At 47.2% G+C, this 23,551-nt stretch overlaps 1 protein-coding gene across 1 annotated transcript in view; it reads right to left on the reverse strand.

The window, feature by feature from the left end:
• galnt17 (polypeptide N-acetylgalactosaminyltransferase 17) overlaps nt 1–23,551 on the reverse strand; it is a 553,078-nt gene that overhangs the window by 18,608 nt on the left and 510,919 nt on the right. The window contains exons 8-9 of the mRNA XM_085964471.1: nt 21,318–21,455; nt 19,213–19,308 (exon numbers count right to left, since the gene is read on the reverse strand). Of these exons, the coding sequence (XP_085820597.1) occupies nt 19,213–19,308; nt 21,318–21,455 (234 nt within the window). The remainder of the gene's footprint in view (nt 1–19,212; nt 19,309–21,317; nt 21,456–23,551) is intronic.

Raw genomic sequence — 23,551 nt, forward strand, 5'->3', positions numbered from 1 at the left:
AAAGAGCACACCACATATACATGTGGTGAACTTCTCATGCTAGCTGTCTTTCTCCACTTTCAAAAGACTCAATGAATTAAGAGTAAAAAGGGACCTGCAAATATGGCTAATGTCGGAGTTCCAGATTTATTCCAGATGTGGTGCAGCACCAAAAGAAATCCAGAATCCTGCCTTGAAGTGCACTGCACATATCTGAGCAATTGGAGATGTGACATTATTGCTGTTTACGCAGTGTTATCATAGCGCCTTTCATGGCCTCAGGATGGTCCAAACTGATTTACAGCCAATGAAGTACTTTTGAAACGTAGTCATTGTTGTAATGTAGGAAACGTGGTAGGCAATTTGCACACAGCAAGCTCCCACACACAGCAATGATCAGATAATCTGTTTTAGTGATTTTGGTTTATGGATAAATATTGGCCAGGAAGAACTCCTCTACTCTTTCGAATAGTGCCATGAGATCTTTTACGACCATCTGAGAGCCTCAGTTTAACGTCATCCGATAGATGGCACTTCCAACACTGCAGCGCTCCCTCAGTACTGCACTGAAGTGTCAGCTTGGATTATGTGCTCAAGTCTCAGGATTGGGACTTGAACTCATAACCTTCTGACTCAGAGGCGAGAGTGCTACCAACTGAGCCATGGCTGACACCTTGTGAGTGAATATGATTAAGTGCAGTGCACTGGAGTCATGGAGAAGCTACAGTGTGTCTTTAGAAATGGAATCTTAGAATGTGTCCAGATTATGTACAGCCCTGTAGTCGCACTCAGAAGAAAGTACTACTTCCTTTGCTAATCAAGCTGTTAAAACAGCTCATGGGAGTCTCAGCTAAGTTGTAATCATTTTGCTATCCCCATTTGTCAGAACCTGACATTAATGATAAGATGATTCTGATTGCAGTTTCTGCCTGGCTGCTTTAACTGTAATTGAGATACAAGTTAATCAAGTGTTCCATCACCCAGGAAAGAAATTTCTGAAATGTCCCGGAGCATCTGCCAAGGAGCAAATCTTCAGGTTTGTATCATTGCGGAGCATCAATTGAGGCTGGGTTAATGGCAAAGAGCCAACAGTTGGATTCACATCATTCCAGACAATCAACACCATTAGTGATTACTTCACAATACGTTTTAACGCCTAAATTATTGAGAAAATCCAATCTTTTGATTTGGCCTTAGAAAGCTGGAACTGGAAGAGATAAGCATTAGTATTAAACACACATGTCCCATTCTGGATAGCTATGTGGATGGCACTTCTAGAAAACGTGATCCAAGCGCTAAATCAGTTGCCTTGTCCACTCATAAAAATACAAATGTAATCTAGAATGCTAAAAAGCTCATTCTGTGATAGTATTGATAGCTTACATGTATAACAGTGATCAAATTCACAGTAGCCCCAGACAACCAAAACATGAGTTGATTAACTGCCAATCAGAAACAAGGATAGGAATGGCTATTTTAAAGCTAAAGTCCCGAAATCTTTCTTTAGAACAAAAATACCCTAATTGGTCTTTAAATAGGCTTCTGGTTCCACAAGCACTTATACATATACAAACTACATGAAACTAATTGCTGATATTCAAAGTAAGTGTTAAGCTAAACTAATTACATTATTGCTTTAAAAAGGCAAATGGGATTCTAGGCCTTGTACATGGGACAATGAATATAAAAGCAATAAACTGATGTGTAATTTGTACAAGACATTAGTTAGGCCACAGTCGGAGGCTTCCCATTATAAGAAGAATATTAAAGCCTTAGAAAGGGTACAATGAATATTCACTAGACTGATACCAAGAGTGAGAGATTGCAGTTATGACGAAAGGCTAAAAAATGTGAGTATTTTTCAGAGACAGGGAAAGTTAGTAGGGGATCTAATAGATGTTTTCAAGATTATGAAAGGTTTGAAAAGGTAAATAAGAGCAGAGTGGAGAGTGAGATTGCTGTAAAATAGAGTTTTCTCCTAAATTGCTGCCAGTAGAGTAAGAACAGGCACAGGATAGAGAGTGGGAAGAGGGAACAAGAACAGGGAGCAGGAACAGGAGACAGGGACAGGGGTCGGGGTAGGAACAGGGGACTTTTCGTAAATAACCAACTGGACCTTGGCTGAACCTATCTGTATTTCCGGGTTCAGCTATTTTAAATATGTTAGGTGAGGTCTGTTCCTGCAGAAACTCGAGAGCAAATTCATGCATGTTGGCTACTGTCAGAAACAGCAGCCAAGTGGCCCTCTTACACTCAAGCATTACAAAGAAACTTGCCTGCTTTGGGAGGGTGTTGCTAGCTGCACTGTTGCAGATCCTCTGATCTGAAGGGGTAGTCCTGCAACCTCTTAATGCCCATTTTGTTCGTGTGTTCTTCAAAGCAGACATCTGCCTGGCTGATTCCCAGGAACATTTTTCCGGAGGTATTATGATGTTGCTCCGATGTCATTTGCATTCGATTTGAATGCTCCAGCCTGCTTCAGGTTGGTGCCCACATTGGTGATGCCCCAGGAAATGCAAGGCAAGCACCAACCACTGAAGCTGATAGCACAGAAGAACGCAGTCAGCTCGTGCTGTCTGTGTTTGCACTTTGCTAGAGCAATCCAAAACTAATCGCAACGCCCTGCTCTCTCCTCTCCTCTACGGTGTCAGCCGGGGCTCAGTGGTAGAACTTGTGCCTCTGAGTCAGAAGCTTATGGATTCAGAGCCTTGAGCACATAATCGAGGCTCAAACTTCAGTACAGTTCTGAGGGAGTGCTGCATTGTTGGAGGTGTCGCCTTTCGGACACGGCGTTAAACTGAGGCCTGTTTTCCCCTCAGGTTGATGTAAAGGATCCCATGGAAAAGAGCAGGGGAGTTCTCTTTTCGCAATATTTATCCCTCAATCAACATCACTAAAACTGATGATCTGGTCATTATCACATTGCTGTTTGTTGGACCTTGCTGTGCGCAAATTGGCTGCTGCATTTCCTACATTACAACAGTGACTACACTATATAAATGCAAGTTCTTTCTTACTTTCTCATAGACCAGCATCTTCCTCTCGGCAGAGACATAGGGGGCGATTTTCTGACGCTGGAGGAGGTGGGTTTGGAGTCGGGAAAGGCGGGAAAATTAGAATCAATGAGGTCGGGTTCGAAACCCGACTCCAACCCGCCTCCGTGGGATTTTGCCAGTGCCGGTTTTGGAGGTCGGGAAACGCTCCCGCCTCCAGCTGGCCATTGCGTTAATTAACGTCTGCAAATGCTTGTTAAGGGCCTCTCTAAGCCTATTTTGAGAGGCCTTCGTGAATTTCCCATCATTTCTGCATGCTTCACGCAACTTCTGAACCACGCCAGGTAAACCGACTCGTGGGTGGCCTCCTCACTGTTGCAGGTCTAACAAGGCCGCGTTTACTGCAGCAAGGCTTACTTGCAGGTGCCAGACCTTGGCTTTAAAAGGTCTCTGAGCACTTTTAGAAGGCCTTCCGAAGTCGGAGGTGCTATAGCTTGACTCCATCAACTGTGGGACCTCCTGTGAAGGCCCTCGCCCCGCTTACAATGAGCACTTCCCCAGAGGAGGCATCTGCAAGCAGAATGGGAAACATTAATTCCCTTTCACCTTGGACCTCAGATGAGGATGAGGAGCATCCACGGCAGCAGCAGAACCAGGCAGCTCAGCAGCAACATCAGCTGCAGCCCCAACCTCCTGCTCAGCCCCCAATGCTGCACAGGGCAGAAGGCACCAGCGCATCGAGGCGTCTCGCCGCAGGAGATACCCCCGACAGAGGGTTTACAGGCAAAGGATGAGCTACCTCAACATGAGCGAGCAGTAGTGCCAAAAGAGGCTGAGACTTTCACGTGAGGTTGTCTGAGAGACCTGCGGCCTGCTGCAGCAAGGCCTGGTGCTCAGAGGAACGGGTGGACACCCCTTACCAGTGGCTGTCAAAGTCACCACCGCACTCAACTTCTTTGCCTCAGGCTCCTTCCAGGGATCATCAGCAGACAACAGCGGCATCTCCCAGTCAGCCGCCCACAGTTGCATCACGCAGGTTACCGATGCCCTTTTTGCTAAGGCCCACAATTACATCCAGTTCACAAGGGATCAAGCAAGTATAACTGCCCGTTCAGTTGGATTCGCAAATATGGCAGGCATGCCAATGGTGCAGGGCGTCATAGACTGCACACATGTGGCCCTTAGGGCACCCCATCACAACCCAGCTATCTTTGTCAACCGAAAGGGCTTCCACTCCCTCAACGTACAGCTGGTTTGTAACCACAAGAAGGAGTTCTTGAATGTTTGCGCCATGTACCCTGGCAGTTGCCATGATTCTTTCATCCTGTGGCACTCTTATGTTCCTCTGCATTTCAATCCACCAAACCAACTTAACGGATGGCTCCTTGGTGACAAAGGCTATCCCCTGAAGAAGTGGCTAATGACACCGATCAGAAGGCCAGCTAATGAGGTTGAAGAGCGCTACGCCAGCCACACTTCGACCAGGTCCATCATAGAGCAAACCATTGGGTTGTTGAAGATGCGCTTCCGTTGCCTTGACCGATCAGGTGGAGTCCTGCAGTATACACCATACAGGGTCTTCAGACAGTCGTGGTCTGCTGTGCACTGCACAACATCGCACAGCGTCGTAGCTTGCAGCTTTCTGATGAGCAAGCGGCTCCTCAGATGAGGAGGAGGAGGAAGCTGAGGAGGATCTGGAGGAGGAGCAGGAGGAGGAGGAGGAGCAGGAGGAGGTCAGAGCGCCAGTGTTTCGACCAGCGGTAGTGGCAGCACGCGAGCACATGGTTGCCAGGGATGCAAGGGATTAACTTACCATGGCCAGATTTGTATAGGTTGGCCAAGTTGGCACATGTCCTTGGCTCCATCCTAAGACATCATTGACAATGGACATGACTCTCTGGCCTCCTTTCAGTCAGGCCACCAACCTGACAACGCAAGTGTGGCATTGCCCGCAATGTGGAGCTGCCTAAGGCTAAGTAACAGATGCCATAATGCCAACATTTTGGCATCAAATCATGTTAATGCTTTCCAACAGGGATGGCATTTCATCAATACACAGAAAGTCTCCCAATCAACATACAGATCTGGAGCTTATATCCCTTGCCAGCTGTACCCACACAGCCTTGGCTTCTTTGGCAGGCCTCTTCCTCCGAGATGAGTGGAAGAGCACCTCCATGCTAGTTCTCACCCCCTCAAACAACATTTGCAGCGCCTCATCTGAGAGCCTCGGGTAGGCCCTTGCCTTGGAATTGGATATACAAATCTCAAAAGATGTTGGAGGTGGTGCAGGAGAAGCAGAAATGCTGTGGAGTGAGCCAAGGGAGCAAGAAGCCATAAAATCAGACCGGAAAAGTGTTGTCAACAGAGGCGAGTTTCAGTCCCAAAACACTCATTGACCAAGGGCATCCCACACCTCTGAAATCAAGTGGCCAATCATGGGAAAATCTCAATTTTTTGAAAACTATCAGTGGAGGTGAGTTTCAGACACACCCAAGCCGAAACCCGCCTCCATCTCGCCTCCAGTGAGAAAATCACCCCCATAGTTTTACAGACCTCTGATCCTATTTCCAATCCCTAAAGCCCAAGAAACTGATGCACAGAGGGAATTAGGCAGAGAAAAATCAGGCCCTAGTTTCTATATGAGTTGATAAGGATGAAGAACAGGAACAAAAACTTGGAAAATACAAGAGACAGCAGCAGAAGCCTCAAGTCTATAAAATCTAATTGTCTTGTCAAGAACATCTTTGACATCAATTCCCAATTATTTTATGTTTGTTTTTTAGTGCTCTTGCAAAATGGCAAATTTCTTATCTTGTTCCTGGATCTGATTAAAACTTGATGTCCCTCCTGGGAAACAGGAACGAGATTACAAGAAACAATGACTGCTCCATTGCACTACCAGCCAATTCCAACAGTCCCTCAGGTGATTGTATTTGATGAGGAGAAGTGTTATTAAATTTCTACAAAAACAGAATTACTCAGAAAGCAATATATTTCTTTAAGTTTAACCAAATAGATGTAAACTTTGTTTCTATTTAGTTCTCTCAGGTCAATCAAAAAATATCTCAGTATTTTATATAAAATTACGTAGAATTTACAGCACAGAAACAGGCCATTCGGCCTAACTGGTCTATGCCGGTGTTTATGCTCCACACAAGCCTCCTCTCACCCCACTTCATCTCAACCTACCACCATATCCTTCTATTCCTTTCTCCCTCATGCTTCCCCTTAAATGCATCTGTGCTATTCACCTCAACCACTCCATGTGGTAGCAAGGTCCATGTTCTCACTACTCTCTGAGTAAAGGAGTTTCTCCTGAATTCCTTATTGGATTTATTAGTGATTATCTTATAGTTATGGCTCCTAGTTTTGGTCTCCCCCACAAGTAGAAAAATCTTCTCTATGTTTACCCTATCGAGCCCCTCATAATTTTATAGACCTTTATCGGGCCATCTCTCAGTCTTCTCTTTTCTAGAGAAAGTAGCCTCAGCCTGTTCGGTCTTTCCTGATAGTTGGACCCTCTCAGTTCAAAATTTACACATTTAAGATGGTAAAAATAACGCATTGTTCAACATTCTAACTGAATGCAATCAAGACCCTGAAGTGAATTTGAGTAAATGGCATGCTGTCCCACCACACGATCAGAACTTGTGAAACACAATGAAGCCATGGACCCTAGACACTTTCCTTTTATGAATGAATCTGATAAGTACTAAAATTATCTTCTGTCTTAAAGTCTCATATCAAGAAATATTATAGAAATCCCTTTCCCAATCAAGAAAATAGCAACAATCAAACATTTCATAAAGCACAAAGTCTAACCTGTTCCCTGCCCAGCAAATCACAAAATGAAACTGCATGGTGGGTGACAGGAATTATTTTGTAATTTTATTTTTTTGTCAACTTGTACTTATATTGTGGACAATTCTAGCACACATTTAGCTAATCTATATATCCTTCTGATCTTCTTGTCTTGCTCCCATACAGTCTTATAACTGCAATTATAACTAAAGTGTTGCATACTGTACTAAAAATATATTGAAACCTAAGCCCCCCCCCCTTATTGTTTTAGTTTAGCTGAAAGAGTATGTTCACAGACATAAAGGGCTGGATATTTACTGGGGCGGGTTGCGAGCGTGGGGGAGGGGGGAGGTGGGGTGCGGAGTTTTGGACGGGAAGCCCGGAAGTCTGGGTTTCCCTGCATGCTGTGGAGATTTAACTCATTGGGTGGATTGCTATGCTAGGTGAGTTACCCTCCAGGAATGGGCCCCACACTGCTTTGGGATTTCTCCAGTTCCAGTCACAGACCGTACATCACTTGTTCTAATTGAGATGTGTCCCACATGTGTTTCAGTCACATGTTTATCATGGGGAAGTCTTGCACTTCACCACAGGGGGTCGGCGATGCCGTGCTTGCTGCTAGCCTGCTCATCGCAGGTTCAGACTGATCATGGTCCTAATGGTCTCCTGGACTGCTATCCAGAATGACTGGATGTGTGGGCGTTACCAGAATATGTGTAGGAGGTTGTCCTTCTGGCCACAGCCTTTCCAGCAATTGTCTGATGTGGAGGGAAAAAATATCTATTGCTTGTATGCAGTGCGACATGTGTGATGTATGATCTTGAGTTGGCTTCTGTGTATTCATGGAAAGTATATCTGAGGGATGTGATAGATGTTGTTTCTATGGATCTCCAGAAAGCATTTGTTAAAGTGCTGCATAAGATTAGGGCCCATGTACAATGGAGGAAATGGAGGTATAGATATGGTTGAAATGCAGACGGCAAAGGTTTCCAGCAACAGATGTTGCCCAGACTGCCAGGCGATGGGTGGTGAGGTGCCCTAGAGATCAGTACTGGGAGTACTAGGGGGAGATTTTGACCCTATCTGCCCAGCAAAAACGGGTGGGCAGTTAAAATTATCAACTTACTTATCCAGAAAGCCGCCAGGATCTCACCATCCATGATTTTAACCTGCTCTTCTTAGCAGGCGGCAAGGACACCCGCCCAAAGCTAGCGGGGTCCTTCTTTAGATACATAAGTCGGGTCCCAATGATGTTATCAAGACCCGTTTACAATTTTAACTCAGGCCTGAGTAGGGAAGCCACTGTGGCTTTCCTATCAGACTGAACCAGGTTGGACGTTGATCAACCCCAGAGGAGGCTGAAAAATGTAAGTGTTTTTCTTTCCTTTGTGCGGCCAGGAGGAACAGACGTGCTCCTTCGGGCCCCAAAATGAAAACTTAGGCTTCCCCTGTCCTGGAGTCCCGCCTCCTCCCTGAATGTGAGAACAGACGGGAAGTGGACCAGCAGCAGGTTAACAAGGCCAAGGAGTTAAATGCCAGGACCCCATTTCTGCAGCAGCACCTCTAAACCCACCCACCCAAAACCACCCAGAGTTAAAATCGAGGCCCCAGTGTTCTGCAAATAGATAAATGATCTACACTTAGACATAAAGGGTGACGACCAAGATTAACTGGTGCTACCAAACTGGGAGGAATAGCAAGCTGTCAGAAAGAATGCAGGAGACTACATGAAGGCAGAATGGGTCACTAAGTGGCAGATGCAGTTTAATGCAATAAAAATGGCAATTAATGGCCCAGAAATTCGGGTCCCAATGCGTGAGTACGCACGGGGTACTCACGCGTAGGCCCAACGAAAGTGCCGGTTTCGTGCATGCACTGCGCATGCGTGGGAAACCGGTACTTCCATTCCCCTGAAAGAATGGGTTGAGAGGTGGAACGCGTGTGCCAGAGAGGCAGTGCGTACGCCTGGAACTTACGTTTTTTTTGCAGGTTTCTCCGGGAGGGTAAGTTTCCAGCAGTTAAACTTTTAAAAAGCAGGCGCAAGGCCTGCTTTTAACAAGGTAAGTGGTGAATGAATTAAAATTAAAACATTTTTTCCACAGGTTTATTATTTTTAAATACTTTAAAGAAAGGTAAGTTTATTTTTAGCCCTGTTAGAAAATGTAATACATTTTTTCAAAAATTTAAATTATTGTTTAAAATAGTTATTTCATGTAATTTATAGTTATTTTAAAAATGTGATTTAAAAAAAAAAAATTATTTGAAGTTTTAGTGATGTTTTGGGGCTTATGGTATTTATAGGTTTGACAGCTCTTCCTGTCAAACTTATGAATGAAGCATTCCCTGCTCCGATTGGCTCCCCATGGCCCACGTGATCCCAGGGGACGCATCGAACTAACTGCGCCCCTGGGATGCGCAAGCACTGCGCGCCGGCAGTTGGAGCAGGCCCAGGATCGGAATCCCACGCGGGCCCACAGCTCAACGGCCGGCGCGGTAGGTAAGTGCAAGTCGAGGGCTTGCACCCGCAGGAAGCCCCCGACCTGAATTTCTGGGCCATTATATTTTGTGAATAGGAATTTAAAAATGGAAATTTATATTAAATAGTAAATTCCTCAATGCAACGGAGAAATAAAAGGATCAAGGTGTGCAGAAACATGAATCCTTAAAAGTGGCTAGACAGGTTTAAAAAAAAAGCCATTAAGAAGGTAAATTCGATTTTGGTATTTAATACAAAAGTAATGATAAATTTGTACAAATCTATGGTTAGGCCACACCTGGTTTACTGTAGTAAATTTTTCAGTTCTACCAGGAGCACCTATCGTGAAATTGTGCCCCCAGCCAGTGATTTTCCAGGAGTGCAGCAGCAGAAATTTTACCCAATTGTGTCCAGTTTTGGGCTCCTCACTGCAGGAGGGATGCGAGAGCCCTGTAGAAAGTGCAATGTAGATTTACTAGACGATGCCAGGGACTGTGGGGGAGAAATTCGGTATCGCCCCATTTGGGGCGCAATTATTGGCCGGGTGCAAAGTTTAGCGCCTGCCGCTAATTATCGCCCACGACTGCAAACTTGGCTTCTATCACCCCTGGAGGTGATTGGAGCACTAAATCAGGTGCTACACACCTCTCTTAAGGCGCTAACGCCGAGGAGCGAGCCGCTACCTCAGGGCGCTGGCGAAGCTCATGTGATGTCAGTCAGCAATGGAACACAGACACACTGGCGCCAGCCAGTTCTTAAAGAGGAGGGTCGATCTTGCTCTCCATCCACACCCTTCTCATTGCAGCCTTGAATCTCAGCCTGGAGAGACCTGTACATCAAATCTGCTGGAAAGAACAATGGCGAGGCCCAGGGAAATAGCTCAGAGTGCAGCCCCCATAGTCTCTTCTAAATTGATGCAAGGAAGGTCAAATCAAAATGAGCCTGCAAAGTGCTGCTCAGTACCCAAAACTCCTTCACACAGTGTTGAATCACTCCAGAAGTCTCTCTTTCTCTCTCTCAGAATGCGTGGTGCAAAAATGTCGCCGACAAAAAAAGGCAGGAAGCAGCCGCCTTTAAATAGCGCTCCCCCAGTCCCTTCCCGACTGCAAAACATTCCCCTCAACCTGTCGTTGCTAGTGGCAGGTGGAAAGGCAGGGGGCGCCACTCAATATCCGGTCCAGGGCATTGCACACTCGACTGACGTCACGATCTGCGGGCGCAGGAGATCGTGGTGGTAGTGTTTAGCGCTGCCGCAAAATGTCTGGTCAATTTCGCGAGCGGCGCAAACATTGCCGTGCCCGGGCGCTAGTTGCTTTGCGCCCCATTAACGCCCTCTTAGGGTGCTAACAGGAGGCGCAAAGCAACTGAATTTTTCCCCCTAGGGGTCTGAATTGTAAGAAAAGATACCAGGAATTACGGCTGTATTCTCTCCAACTGAGAAGATTAAAAGGGAACACGATCAAAATGATTAAAGGATTAAACAAGGAAAACATAGATCATTTCACTGGTAAGTAAATCAAAGGTAAGCGCTGATGCGCCTCAATAACTTCAAGACTCGAAGTTAGCAGAATAAAACAAGGCTTTTATTAGCAAAGAAAAGATGCCGGTGTCTGCACCTAGCTTCACCTAGCATGCTGCTGTTCTACTGCAAGACAAGCCTGGACTTGTCTTAAGTAGGGCCAGGTATGGGTGGAGCCGACATACAAAGGGGGCGGTGCCCTATACACAATACAAGGTACAAGCACCGGAGCAGGCAATACAATATATACAGTTAACTACAGAGTCTGATGAATGGCATATTTCATCACATTCACCCCTTCTACAGATTTAGTCTGTCCGGGGGTGTGATAGTCCTCTGTGACCGACGTAACAGTTGCGGTGCCGCGGGTGCCGGCTGGGTGTCCCGGGTGGTCTCCTGGGTCTCTGCCGGGGGCGCCACCGGGGTTGTTGAAGGAGTAGGTGGTGGGGGTACCATTGGCTGGTGTTCTTCCGGGGGTGATGAAAGAATAGTGGGTGGAGTGGGTGGGTAATAGTTGTTGTTGTTGTTGTAGTCGTTGTCGTTGTTGCTGTTGTTACCGGCTGGGGCGAGGTCTTTTATGGACACAGAGTCCTCCTGTCCGTCAGCGTGCCGGACATACGCATATTGTGGGTTGGCGTGGAGCAGGTGCACTGGCTCCACGAGAGGGTCCGTCTTGTGACCCCTCACATGCTTTCGCAGAAGTACCGGGCCTGGGGTGGAGAGCCATGACGGTATGGATACGCCTGAGGTGGATTTCCGGGGAAACACAAACATTAGCTCATGAGGCGTGGCATTAGTGGCGGTACACAATAGTGACCGTATTGAGTGGAGCACATCTGGGAGGACTTCCTGCCAGCGGGAGATAGGGAGGCCCTTGGTCCTTAGAGTTAGGGTGACTGCCTTCCATACTGTCCCGTTCTCTCGCTCCACCTGACCGTTACCCCGGGGGTTGTAGCTGGTGGTACGGCTCGTGGCAATCCCCTTGGACAGCATGTACTGGCGTAGCTCTTCACTCATGAAGGCCGCCCCCCTATCCGTGTGGATATAGCTTGGCATACGGAACAGGCAGAACAGGCTGTTGAGGCATTTAATGACCGTGGCGCTGGTCATGTCTGGGCAGGGGAAAGCGAATGGGAAACGGGAGTATTCATCCACAATGTTCAGGAAGTAAACATTGCGGTCGACGGACGGGAGGGGGCCCTTGAAATCTAAGCTAAGCCGCTCAAAGGGCCGTGTAGCTTTGATTAGGTGGGCTCTATCAGGGCGGTAGAACCGAGGCTTGCACTCAGCGCAAGTGCAGCAGTTCCTGGTCAGGGACCGAACTTCCTCAATCGAGTAGGGTAAGTTGCGGGACTTTATGAAGTGGAACAGCTGTGTGACCCCTGGGTGGCAGAGGTCGTTGTGGAGGGTCTGTAGCCGATCCCCGGTGGCATTGGCACACATCCCTCGTGAGAGGGCGTCGGGGGATTCGTTAAGGGCCCCCGGCCGGTATATGATGTCGTACTCGAAGGTGGAGAGCTCGATCCGCCACCTAAGAATCTTATCATTTTTAATCTTCCCCCTCTGTTTATTATTGAACATAAACGCTACCGACCGCTGGTCGGTAAGTAGGGTGAAGCGTTTGCCGGCTAGGTAGTGCCGCCAGTGGCGCGCTGCCTCCACGATGGCTTGGGCCTCCTTTTCCACGGAGGAGTGTCTGATCTCAGGCCCCTGGAGGGTCCTCGAGAAGAAAGCTACGGGCCGCCCTGCCTGGTTGAGGGTGGCCACCAAGGCAAAGTCAGACGCCTCACTTTCCACTTGAAAGGGAGTGTTCTCATCCACTGCCTGTAGCGTGGCCCGCTCAATATCCTGCTTAATGCTTTTGAAGGCAGCATGGGCCTCAGCAGAGAGCGGGAAAGAGGATGCTTTCAAGAGGGGACGGGCTTTATCGGAGTAGTTAGGGACCCATTGGGCATAATACGAGAATAACCCCAGGCACCTTTTCAGGGCTTTGGGAGTGTTGGGCAGGGGCAGCTCCCGTAGGGGGTGCAATCGGTTGGGGTCTGGTCCGATTTCCCCATTCTCCACCACGCTGCCTAGTATGCAGAGGCGCGTGGTGTTGAAAACGCACTTGTCCTCGTTGTAGGTGAGGTTGAGTTTTTGTGCGGTTTTCAGAAACCTCGCGAGGTTTGAGTCGTGGTCCTGTTGGTTGTGGCCGCAGATGGTGACGTTGTCGAGATAGGGGAAGGTTGCCTGCAAGTGGTGGTCATCGACCATGTGGTCCATCTCCCTCTGAAAGACCGAGACCCCATTTGTCACCCCAAAGGGGACTCTGAGGAACTGGTAGAGGCGTCCGTTTGCCTCGAAGGCGGTGTACGAACGGTCCTCTGGTCTGATAGGGAGCTGGTGGTACGCTGACTTGAGGTCGATGGTGGAGAACACCCGGTATTGGGCGATTTGGTTCACCATCTCGGATATGCGGGGTAGCGGGTAGGCATCTAGTTGGGTATAGATGTTGACTGTTTGACTATAGTCAATCACCATCCGCTTCTTCTCGCTACCCCTCACCACCACCACTTGGGCGCGCCACGGGCTGTTGCTGCGTTCAATAATGCGCTCCTTCAGGAGCCTGTCTACCTCGGTCGCGATAAACCGCCTGTCCTCCCAGCTGTACCTCCTGCTTTTGGTCGCTATTGGCCGGCAGTTAGGGGTAAGGTTCGCGAATAGCGAAGGCGGCTTTACCTTCAGGGTAGCCAGACCGCACACTGTGAGGGGCGGCTGGGTCCCACCGAAATTGAGCGTGATGCTTTGGTGGTGGCACTGAAAATCCAGGCCCAAGATCACGCTCACACATAAATCCTTCATAATTAACAGTTTAAAATTATTATATACAGTGGCCTAGAAATTCAGTTGGCTGCGCCAGCCGTTAGCGCCTTAGGAGGAGTAGATCTCGAGCGCTAGGCGCTTAGCGCCCGGGCGCAGCGCGATCTGCGCCTCGCCCCAACTTCTGTAGACATTTAGCGCCGGCGCAAAGTCATTGCGCGCGCTCATATGCGCGCGCAAATCATGACGTCATTTCGTCGTGCAACGCCCTTTGTGCGCCCGGAACCGGAACTTCACTCGCGCCGCCCCATTGTGCGCCTGGCGGCCCGAACGACTGTGAAGTGGAACGGTACACAGCCGAGGCGGGCCGCGGGGAGCGCAAATCAAAGGGCACTCCTGCAGTAGAAAAGGCAGCCGTTTTGCAACACTCCTTCTTTGGGAGGAGGAGGAAGAGGAGGAGGAGGAGGAGGAGGAGGAGGAGGAGGAGGAGGAACAACAACAACAAAGTGATGGAGAGAAGCCCTCCCCAAAAACACAAATACACTAGTCTCGGCCTGTCAAAAAAACAAATCCACCCTCCCCCTTTAAGAGCTCACCGGAGCCAGAGTGTCTGCCGGCAATCAGCAGCTCGCCGCACCTGCCCTGCGCCCAACTTCCGGTGTTAGCGCCCCGGGCTGCCGGCTTAGCGCCTAATGATAGCTGTGCATCGCCTGTTTTAGCGCAGCAGCAACCTCTTAGGGCGATGCAACTGAATATCGGCGAAGTGGCCTCGACTTTGCGCCGGGCGCAAACTTTAGCGGCCGCCCGACTTTACCGCCCCAAAAGTGGCTATAATGAATTTCTAGGCCAGTGTCTTTAACGGACAATCGTACCGCGCAGTAACCCGCAATAGTCGATATCTGGGTTTTGTCGGCCATAGAGATCCTGCCCTGAGTAGGGACTATAGTTAGAGAGAGTCGTTGTACCAGATCAGGGTGAATGAAGCTCTCTGTGCTCCCGCTGTCAATTAAACATTTAACCTTGCACCCGTTTACCTCAATGTCCACCATCGATTTGGATAGTGGGTGCGGTCTGGACTGGTCCACTGTGATCGACGCCACTGTAGGGCCCTGATCGGGACAAGATGGCGGGCCACACGAGGCCGGGTAAGATGGCGTCCACGCTGTCTGCTCGCGAGATGGCGGACCCCACGAGGTCGGACAAGATGGCGTCCAAGATGGCCGCTCCCACGGCGCGCACGCGGTGGTGGCGGTTTTGCCTGCGGGGTTCCCTCTGCACACCTTCCCAAAGTGCCCCTTCTTACCGCACTTAAAGCAGGTGGTGCCTTTCGCCGGGCACAGGTTCCTGGTGTGCTTCGGCTGCCCGCAGAAGTAGCATTTGGGGCCCCGGTGCGTCGCGGCGGTCGTAGGGCTTCTGGGGGGAGAGCAGGGCCCCGACGGTGTTGGGCTACCGGGCGGGGAAGCAGAGGCGGCTTGGGCCGCGCGGCCTGCCAAGTAGGAGTCAGAGTTCTTCTGAGCCATATCCAACGATCGCGCTGTGTCCACAGCCTGTGTCAGATCTAGGCCCGTTTTCTCTAGCAGTCTCTGCCGGATGTAATTAGAGCTAAGGCCTGCGATAAAGGCATCCCGAATCAGCTCGTCTGTGTATACCGTGGCTTTCACGTCTTTGCATTTGCAGTCTTTGCCAAGCACTTTTAGGGTGACTAGAAAGTCCTCTAGCGACTCTCCGGGTCGCTGTGTGCAGGTAGCAAGCAGGTGCCTGACGTACACCTCGTTGGTAGGCCGCTGATAGTGGGCCTTTAGAATGTTGCAGGCATCCAGGTAGGTGGCGGCGTCTTGTATGAGTGGAAAAACCCGGTGGCTTACCCGATTCTGCAGGATCCCGAGTTTCACATCTCCGGTGGCTTTAGAGGCTGTGACGGCTTCGGAGTTGGCCATAAAGAATTCCAAGCACTGGAACCAGTGTCCAAACCGTGCCGATGCATCCGAAGCATGCGGGTCCAAATCCAAGCGTTCCGGTTTCAAAAGTTGATCCATCGTTAAATGTTTGCTAATAAAATTGATGTGCCTCAATAACTTCAAGACTCGAAGTTAGCAGAATAAAACAAGGCTTTTATTAGCAAAGAAAAGATGCCGGTGTCTGCACCTAGCTTCACCTAGCGTGCTGCTGTTCTACTGCAAGACAAGCCTGGACTTGTCTTAAGTAGGGCCAGGTATGGGTGGAGCCGACACACAAAGGGGGCGGTGCCCTATACACAATACAAGGTACAAGCACCGGAGCAGGCAATACAATATATACAGTTAACTACAGAGTCTGATGAATGGCATATTTCATCACAAGTGCCATGGTCTCAAACTCGTCACTAAATACATAAAGGGGGAGATTAGAAGAAACTTTTTCATGCCAAGAGTTATTGAAAAGTGAAATGCTTTGCCACAAATGATGCTCGAGATTAAATCTGCTACAACATTCAAAAGATTCTGGGTAGTCAGTGAAGATGATAATTAAAAGTATATGGAGACACAGATGCAAAATGGGAATATGTTAAATCAGTCCCCAAGAGGGGCCTAAATTCAACACAGACGACATGGTTGCGTGTCCTAAAACTTTACATTAAAAAAAAAGTTGGCAAAAGAAGTTATTTTATGAATAAGAGGAAATAATTAGGGAACCACAAAATGGATTACAATTGCAAACATCTCTGGTGCACCAATTACACTGCATGTTAATTGATCTTCATTTAATTTCAAATTAACTCACAGAGTATTTATATAGCAGTTTTAATTGGTATTGGTAACCTTTTTCAGTCCCATTCCAGCAATGGCATTTTAGATTATTCTTGGTTGCTCACCTCAAAAAGTAGCCTGGAGATGCAATGTAGCAAGCTGTGAATATCATTAGTGCATTCCAAACACACATACTTAAAATAATGCCAGTGCTTAATTTGGTTTTTGTACTGGCAAACCTCTATTGAGGACATTGATACATACATTTACTGGCATGATAAAAGTAATACTTGAATGGCTAGATTTTTCTCTGTGGAAGTACATCTGGACTGGGCTTCTGACCACCGGTGTGAACCTGCCATAATGCTGTCTTATTTTTCTGGGTCAACTTCATTTTAATATTGTCAGTGGTCTTGTAGTATATTTGCACCAATATTAGGAACTGACCTCTGGAGAATGGGAGGGAGATCAGTGCTGCTACAGAGTTCAACTGGCTGCTGAAGTAGCTTAAAGGGGCATGACAGCCAGTTTGAGAGTGAGAGCAACAATATCACAAACTGAGACCAGATGAAGCATGTCTGAGGTTTCTGCAGCAGGCTACAGAGCCAACATTTAAAGACTCCTCCATAGTGGTTTTATAGACCCAAAGGTAAGGAGGGAGCAGTTATTTGACACTAAGGTAAGGAGGCCAAACAAAGGAATGACCCAAGCATTGTGGAAAGAGGTGACCTCAGTAGTCTGTGCTAACTCCACCAACTCCTGCATAACTACTCAGTGCTGCAAAATATTCAATGATCTCACCAGGTTAGCCAAGGTATGAGGAGACAATAACAACTTGAACCAATGCAACATCATAAGCATGTGTCACATTACCACCCACCTTGCCTTCCCTGTGTTGAACATTATGTATTACCTCCCTGAAAGACCCTCCATAAGCTCTTCTTCACTCATCACCTAAAATGAAGGCTAATAGGGAAAGACTTGCACCTGTTATTCCTTCCCATTAAGGAAAGTTTACTAACACATAATAGGGTTTCACACACTTTTTTCATAAAGAAAAAATATTCCACAACCAAGTGCAAGGTAACTGCCACAGGTGGCTGAACCCTTAGCCTCTGGTCTCTCATCCGTTATGAAGAGTATATCTGAGAATTCTTGGCTAGGTACATAAGGAAATCAGTGGGAAATGGAGATGCAGTAAAGGAAATACCAGCTGCCGATTGATCAGAAAACTTCTTGTATTATGACGTTCAGTTCCTACTGCTCAAATGTAATCTGTCATCACAATACATCGTCAAGGCTTAAGGTCATGCCTTGTTCTGAAAGTGTACTGGCCACTGTACAGCTCATCTTCTCATGTTTACCTCTCGTTTTCTGTCCTCCTAATTGTGCTACAGCAACAAGCAGAGTGAGTGCACCAAGAGGAACCTGTCCCCACTGCTTCAGGAACACCCAGTCCCCGTCCACCAACCCCATCATTGTACCTCTTCCTTACATACAGCCCAGGGACAGTTCTCCAGGGGATAACTTGGTTAGTGATACAGGAGAGATTTCAGATGGTGGCACACAAAGCACAAATTGCCAGGAGTAGCTGGGACGGAAGATGAGGAGACAATCATTGCTGGCTGAAGGAATAGGAAACACTTGTCCTTGGCTCAGGGGCCTCAGGCTCAGGATCCAGATTTTAATGAGTTGGCATTTAAAAGAACAATGCTTGCAGAGCATCAAACATGTGTACCGGCAATGAAGGTGGTCTTGCAGAATATGCTGTAGATGGTGTCTTAGTTGAGTTGAAGAAGTTGCTACCCACACCTGCGGTAGCATGATGGACGTGTGTATAGCCACATGCTGTCAATCTTATAGTGCAACAGACAAGTCTCCTCACAGTTGGTAGAAATACCAAAACCACAGGCACTGCTGCACCAGAAACTCATCTCTGCCGGAGGTGCTCAGTGTTCAGCATATTATCCATTCCTTAAGTTACTTCTAACTTGCTTTGCATCTTCTAACAACAAGATGCTTGTTGGTAATGGCCCCCCAGATTCTCACCAACTTTTACCGGTGCACCATCGAGAGTATCCTGTCCGGCTGCATTACTACCTGGTATGGCAACTGCACCGCCAGGGACCGCAAGGCTCTACAGATGGCGGTGAAAGCTGCACAACATACTATAGGAATTAAACTACCTGCTGTGCAGGATATCTACCCCGAGAGGTGCCGGGGGAAGGCCCTGAGAATCATTAAAGACGCGAGCCACCCCAGCCACAACCTCTTCGCCCTGCTCCCGTCCGGTAAGAGATACCGAAGCATACGGTTTCATACCAGCAGGTTTCGAAACAGCTTCTACCCCTAGGCCATAAGACTCATGAACGAATAATTTATTATTATTTATTATTGTTTTTATTTATTATTACTGTATTTCTATTAGTATTTTTATCATTGCTATGCCATATTTATTCCAATGTTGGGAGGACTCGTAAAAATCAACATTTCATTGTGCAGTACACACGTTTGCTGCATATATGACAAATAAATATTGAATTGAATTGAATTGAATTAAATTAATGCCAGTTTGGGAAGTTAGACTGTAAGATTTCTTTGAAATGGAGGGTAATTCCATGATCCCGTGCTTGCTGTAGGGTACATGGGTGAGAAAATTTGGGCAAATACTGTAGCCCTCTCTCTGCCCAAGCTTCCCTCGAGAGTGACTCCCCTGCTGGGAGACGGCAGAATTACCCCCATATTGTTTTGTTTCAACCACTACATGACAATCATGGGTCACTTTTAATTCTTGTCATTCCTTGACTATCTACATTTTACTGGCAATATGCTCACTCAGCTTACTGTAAAAGGAACACAAAGTATAGCTATCCATTGCCATCATTAACACTGGATCAATATAATTAATCTGCCTACCTGAGGAGACATCCCATGACACGGATACAGAATGGCTGTGTGGTTCTCTGGTGGACCCTGATCTAGGCAAAAATCTTTTGCCTTGTTGTTATGAACCTATGAGAAGAACAAAATATTCCAATGAGACAAAAACTAGGAAAAGAATATTCAGTACTATTGCAAAGTTTGATTTAAATGGAGCATGCACACAAAGACTTTGCCTGAAGCAGAGACTATACTATATTTTTAAAGCTCTGGCATTTCATAGTTAAAGCTTTCTAGAAATGTCTAAACTTCGATGTTATGATCCTGGCAAAGCTCGTTCACAGCACATTGAGCTGACTGCACGCGATTACCATAAACTGCCAGCGCATCCTTTACTATGTGTCAGCAGCTAACTGGATTGGGCCTTTGGAAAACCTGGCTAGCAGCTCAAATTTAAAGGGATGTTCCCACTTAAAAGTTTCTGCCTTTATAAAGATTCAAATTGGATTTCAAATATCTATCAGCCTTTGCCATTGATGTCGGGGGGAGCGGGAGAAGGAGAGGAAAAGGAAGACCTGCCAGGCAAAACTGAAATGAAAGGAAGCTCAATGTCAAGGCACAAAATAGAACCTGTGTGAAAGTGATGTAATGGTGTAGAACCCTACGGTTGATGGATAGTAAAGTTGTTGTGTTGCTGCATGAGGTTGGTCCCGTTTGGCAATCCAGGGCACACTCTCCAGAAACAGCGGTACATTTTGGCCATCAGGAGGTGGGAAGCAATCTGAATAATCTCTATTGGTTAGGCCGCTGAATGCCAGGAAACATAGACGGAGCATGAACTCCACCCTTGTGTCCCTGAAAATTGCAAGCAGGATCCGAACTATGTCATAGCATCCCTATTTGCATAATCTAGAGGCCTACCACCCGAAACAAGTGGACGTTCCAGCCGCACAAGGGAAGGCCCCTTTAAATAAGGCAGCTGCTGAATCATTGGCGTTAATGGGGGTGGTAAGTCTACCAACCCCATTTTGAGGTCATTGGCACCTCTTTAACACTGATTTGGCCGGGTGAAAATCGGTCCTAGTGAGTCTATCTGGTTGTCTCTATGTTCAGGAATGTGTAAGATTAGTTTTCTGGCCTGCAGAATGTTGACTCTTAATTTACAGAAAATGTGGAACAATTGTACCTCTCTCACATATTTGCTAGAGTACTTTTCTTCAATAAAACTACAATACACAGGTTGTCACCTATTTAACAAGAGATAGTTTATAAAAGGGATGGTCAGGAAGTCATAAGCCAAAGAAATTGGAAGCTTCATCCATTTACCCCTGTATAAGGGGATTTACATTTGTTTAAAGTAAGAGGAGTGAGCACTTGAAAAGGACCAACGGGAAACAAAATATTCTGTTTAGTAGGGAACAACCATGCAAACCAGGGGAGTTTGAAATGCAGCAAGTGGCAGGATCATTTCTTATGAATTCCACTGAGCAGGGGGAAAGGAAATTGGGATGGAACCCATTTCTGTCAGGTTTCCGCCCTTTGCATGCTCCCTCATGGATTCTGACAGATGGGGGCTGCTGCTTCTTCTGCTTGTCCCCTTCTCTCCTGACACCATTTTTAGTGAGTGGAGTGGGGTGAGTGGGTGGGGGGGCGGTGGGGTGATGTCTGACAGGATCCCAGGCACCCCCAGAAAACTCGTCATATGCCTCATGTCTGGCCATCAGTATGCCTTCAAGAAACGGGCATACTAGCTGTATGTGGCTGTATGTGTGCCCCACAATGCCGTATCCAAACTGTAATCAACCAGCGAGTGAGCGTTAGAAAAGTAGGTTGGAGTTCAGATCTTTGACCAGATGAACCTATGATGGCTCCCACACGCCCCCACCCCACCTTCACAGATGGGCAAAGTTGCTCTGAAATCCTGCTGAGCCAGTGCCCCGTTAGATTACTGCTAATGATCCATCCTCAGGATGTGGGATGGGGTCACAGCGAGGTCAGAAGAGCGGATGGAAGCCCCAGTCTGTTGGAATTTCTATATATTATGATCCGTTCTAGACAGGTAAATGATAAGAGGGTGAACATAGGAGGAAGCACCTGTCCCCTAAACAAAACCTTTGATTTCAAGCAAAAATATAGCTTACCTCACCGTAGGCCACTGTATTGTTGTATCTTCTCATCTCTGGATACACATTGTCCAGATACCACTGGAATTTCTTACACTTAAGACGTTTTCTCAGCGCTATTCTTTCAGAAATATCGCCGATGTCGATCCCTGGATTCTGGAAGAAAAAGAAGCTTTAGAAATTGCATTTATTCTTTTTTGTTTCTGCTGGAAATTAGAACCCATATTTGTTCAAAAGGGAATGCACCAGAGGAACAAAGTTCAGTAATCATAAAGCTGCAGCCTCCGGATTAGTGCATCTGCAGTAAATGATGCTGATCAAAAGCTGGTTTGGGAGAGTTCAATCATTAAATGTTAATTCCTGCATGAATATAATGGTGGGTATGTTTTTAAAATTATTTTCAATTGGTACTTTATGTTCTATTAAACTGTTACTACATATAAGTGGCTATAAACTGGACATGTTGTCTGGCTGGTATAGTAGAATACCTGGTATTGGAGATGGCACATTGGTAATAATGCAGCTAATGTTTGAAAGACTTATATATCAGTTATACAGAGCAGGTACAGTAATAATGCACATCTTGGGCTGAATTTTGCCGGCGCTCAGAGTGTGGGTTTGGAGGCGGGTCCGCAAAGATTGACAGTGTGTCGGTATCCTGCTGTAAACCCGCCTCCTTGTTAGTTTGCCAAGTGTCGGGTCTGTCATCCCTGAACAGGTCCGACACCAAGTGGCGGGTCAGCCAATTTAGATAGTTAAAAGCTGATTAAAAGGTTGCTAAGAACCATTTTCCCATGTACTTACCATTTCACCAGGTTTTCAACGAGGTTCCCGGAGAGCGGCTATCACATCAGGTAAGTATGTCGGGTTCTCAATGACTGTGGATTGCTGTGATTTGGGGAAAGCTGCAAAAGTGGTCTAAAACCTACCATTTCACAGCTGTTCACTTCCCAATCTTAGAAACTGGAGCATTAATGATTTGCAACCCACTTTTGAGCTTTATGTTTGGCGTAATCTCTCTATCCACTGTCACCTCCTTGGAACAACCTCTCTCACCACTGACAGATCGCTTCTGTCATCTCAACCTCACCTGCCATCTATTCCATCAGCATCGGTGCCCTTGAAAAAATGTCACCTTGGTTCTCAGAATCCCAACATGATCAGCCCCAACACCAGCATCACCAACATCCACACCAACCTTCACTGCAATCAACTGATGCTGCGCTGGACACAGGACATCATCACCCGTGCACATTACTGCCCGGGATGCCAGCGATGGCCTCACCATGTCCAGATTTACTTCACTTATCACTGTCCACCCTGGCTGCCACATGATGCACCAGGTTGGCACCACCCCTCACCAGCACCATAAAGCATCCCTACAATGTCCAAGGCATTCCTTTCTCACTCATCACCATTGGAGGGGGGGGGGGTAGTTATGTCTCACCATTCACTGGAACTCACTAAGACACTTTCAAAGGCGCACACAAATCTGTCCAAGAAGGCAAAGTGTTGAAAATAAAGATTTCAATGCTTGACAACACATTAACAGGCACTTTACATGAACGTTGGCTGAAGCACACAAGTGCCTACCCTTGTATGTTGTTAGTTTGAATGATTGGACAAGGATGAGGGTGAGTGTGAAAGGTGGCTAGTGAGATGGGGAAGTGGTAATGTAGATAGAGAGGGATGGGTGGAGGTGCAAGGTAAGTTGGTGTGAGTAAGGATGTGCAGGAGTAGGGTAGGGAAGGCAGAGTGATGGGGATATGATGAGAGGCACAGGAGGATGAGGTTGAGTGTGGCTTTGCAGTAACGTTTCGTGATCGACTGAGATCATTGAAAGGTTTGCACCACTGCAGCCTGGTCCTCCTGATGACATCCCTGCTTGTGCCCTCCTGTGCAATGTGCAACCAGGCTGCGTTGGTGTCCTGGGGAGGTCTCTTCCGCCCATTGGAAGGGAAGAGAACCTCTCTGCGTGCTGTGACACCCTCCATAAGCATATGGAGGGAGTAATGGGAGAGCCTGGGTGCAGCCGTGCACCTTTGTGCAGTGCTTGACAGTATTTGCAGCACCTCAATGCTACAGAACACTGACAGCAGAACCGTCAAAATGATTGTGGACATGGTGCCTTTAAGAAAACCAGCTGATGACACATCATCAAATGATGTCATCAGACCCGCTTCCTATTAATTGGCCAGGAACCTCGCAGGGCGGGCTTAACAAGCCCCATCAACGGACTATCTTGTTGGAGG

The sequence above is a fragment of the Somniosus microcephalus genome, chromosome 22, assembly GCF_052327205.1.
Source record: "Somniosus microcephalus isolate GS21.2 chromosome 22, FLI_Smic_1.0, whole genome shotgun sequence".
In the NCBI taxonomy this organism is placed as follows: domain Eukaryota; kingdom Metazoa; phylum Chordata; class Chondrichthyes; order Squaliformes; family Somniosidae; genus Somniosus; species Somniosus microcephalus.